This window comes from Adiantum capillus-veneris, chromosome 9 (genome assembly GCF_014529385.1).
Source record: "Adiantum capillus-veneris isolate H3 chromosome 9, ASM1452938v2, whole genome shotgun sequence".
Classification (NCBI taxonomy): Eukaryota; Viridiplantae; Streptophyta; class Polypodiopsida; order Polypodiales; family Pteridaceae; genus Adiantum; species Adiantum capillus-veneris.
Genome location: NC_140939.1, coordinates 151898834 through 151901266, shown reverse-complemented (window position 1 = coordinate 151901266; position 2433 = coordinate 151898834). Strand labels below are relative to the sequence as shown.

At 41.5% G+C, this 2433-nt stretch overlaps 1 protein-coding gene across 1 annotated transcript; it reads left to right on the top strand.

Moving 5' to 3' along the window:
* The first annotated feature begins 1423 nt into the window (after positions 1 to 1423).
* Positions 1424 to 1752, top strand: LOC147451398 (uncharacterized). The gene is made up of 2 exons (XM_086520920.1): positions 1424 to 1469; positions 1574 to 1752. Exons 1-2 carry the CDS (start codon positions 1424 to 1426, stop codon positions 1750 to 1752), a joined length of 225 nt encoding a protein of 74 aa, XP_086377046.1.
* The last annotated feature ends 681 nt before the right edge of the window (positions 1753 to 2433 follow it).

Below are 2433 nucleotides of genomic sequence, written 5' to 3'. Positions count from 1 at the left end.
ACCATAGAAGACCAATTTAGGAATAATGGGAAAAATTCAAGTCCCATTTTTTGAAATGGTTCATTTAATTGGAGGTATTTTGGCAATATACAAGACCCAACCATGTAATAGGATCCTCTAGTTAATGTAATGATTTATCCTCTTTATATGCATACAAAGAATCTTTTCGTACATTTTGGAATCATTTTGCTAATATTGTTCATTGCTACATGGAAAAATAGCTCCAAAATTTAGTCAAAACTTGACATGTTAAAGTTTGACTACTCACAAGTAAGGGGTCTTTTGGAAGAACAAAGAATATCATTCTCCTATTTTAGAGGTCACAGACTATAGAAAATGTAAGCTCTTGACTTTTAGAAGCTTGAAACTGAGCTGCATTTTCTTGCAAAATGGTATGAATTTTGAGCCTTAATAGAAAGTTATTATTTAAAGTATCATCTGAAGACCTAAGAGAAAGCCTCTCCTTCATTCAAGTATATGATGGGCATGCAGCAAGCTTTCCTCTCATTTACATACATAATGAGCATGAGGCTCGAACTTAAGTTCGAGCCTCCATTCTTTTTTATAGGCAGAAATCTCCCTCATTTACATATATAATGAGCATGAACAAGCATGGATGCTGCATGCTTTCCCCTCATTTACATACAAATGTGCATAAATAAGCATTGAGGCTCGAACTTATGTTCGAGCCTCCATGCTTGCTAATATGTACAGATCCCACAAGCCTCTATGCTTCCCCCTTATTTACATACACAATGAGCATGAACAAGCATGGAGGCTGGAACTTAAGTTTGAGCCTCCATGCTTGCTACTAGGTACCAATCCCAGAAGATATTATAAGCTTGGCAACCACCCTCATAGAGTGGTGCTAGCTCAAAACATATTAGCAAAGGGTAGAGATCTTCTCAATCTTTCTATGTGGAGGTGCTTTTCTCTAGTTCCTTCTTGACCCAATACCTATTCTTGGTGTCACTAAAGTTTTATTGTGGCTATTAGAAGACTATGGCACTGGAGTAAAACAGTTTTCTGATGATGACTCAGTCGATTGGTGTTGAGAGAAGATGTGTTGTTAATCTAGGATATCAAGCACTAGACATTAGTGATCCCCATAATCCACATAGCTAGCAACACTTAGTACAAGGTAAAATGACCTACTACACACTAGACTAGACCTAGCGATCACGACTCGACCTGCTACGCACTTGACCAAGCTATCACAACTCAAAGGAGCTTCTACACAAGACATCTCACAAGGCCTAGTTAAATGTCCTTTATCGAAACTCCAAAAAGAATTGAGTTTAGCAATACAGCAGGGCCTAAGTTCTGATGATGGTTACATGTGATGAGTGATAGCAAGTTACATGTTACAAGTTGCTGGTGGTGGTGGTGGTAATGAAGAGATAGGGCGGATTTCAGCTGGCCCATGTTTGGATCATGGTCCATTGAAAGTGGAGGTACAAATTGTGGAGGTGAGGGGAAAGGTCTAGGAGACCGACGCAGGTGTGGGTGAGGTAGCCCAAGCCTCACAAATCCATCTTGAGGCCATGGCTAATGCTTTCTTGACTATTCTCAGTCAACTCATCTCAGCCGTTGTGTTTGCAACGAGAAATAATCCTGAAGCGGGCTAATGATCCTAAAGCAAAATTGAGTAAAGAGATGATGGCGCCCTCGTCAACGAAGGTAGAAGAGTTGGTGGCACCCTCGTCAACGAAGGTGGAAGAGCTGGCGTCAACGAAGGTGGAAGCGGGTTGAAGAACTAAAAGTATCATCAGGTCAAAGCGAGCTGCTGATCCGGAGCAGCATCAGATGAAGAGCTGGCGTCACCCTCGTCAATGAAGGTGGCATCCTCAAATTCGATGAGAACCACTATTGATCCTTTGGATGATGTCGTCGTGCCGCTCTTGCAAGCTCACAACTTGCATGACCTCACCTCCGCCTCAAGGCTCACACGCTGCGCAATCTCATGTGAGCGCCTGCAAAACAGCCCCTCCACAGAGGCACGTTCCTCCCCTTGTAGAACTTGTCAGACGCTCGTCATCAGGCGTCAGATCTCCTGACGGTCGTCAGCTTCAAGCTGCTCCTAATTCAAATTAAAGTTCAAATTCAAACTAAAGTGCAACTTGAAGGTAGCTCGATCAACCTTCTCGTTTCGAAGTTTGAGTTTTGTCATGACTTGTATGTTTGGAGCACAGTGTTCGGGAAAAATCAGGTTTGCAAACATACAAAATTCCTTTCGTTGAATTTTTCCAAGAGGAAAATTTAATTTAAAAAAATTAAGTTATTATTTTAGGTTTTTACACTATTTTTCTCTATTTTGGGGCGGAATTTCTCCCTTTCCCCTTGCGCTCAACGGGCATTTTGGAAATTGAAAACGGCATGATATTAAGTTGAGACACAATTTTCCTGATCACTGTTGGAGCATGATGGCACCAC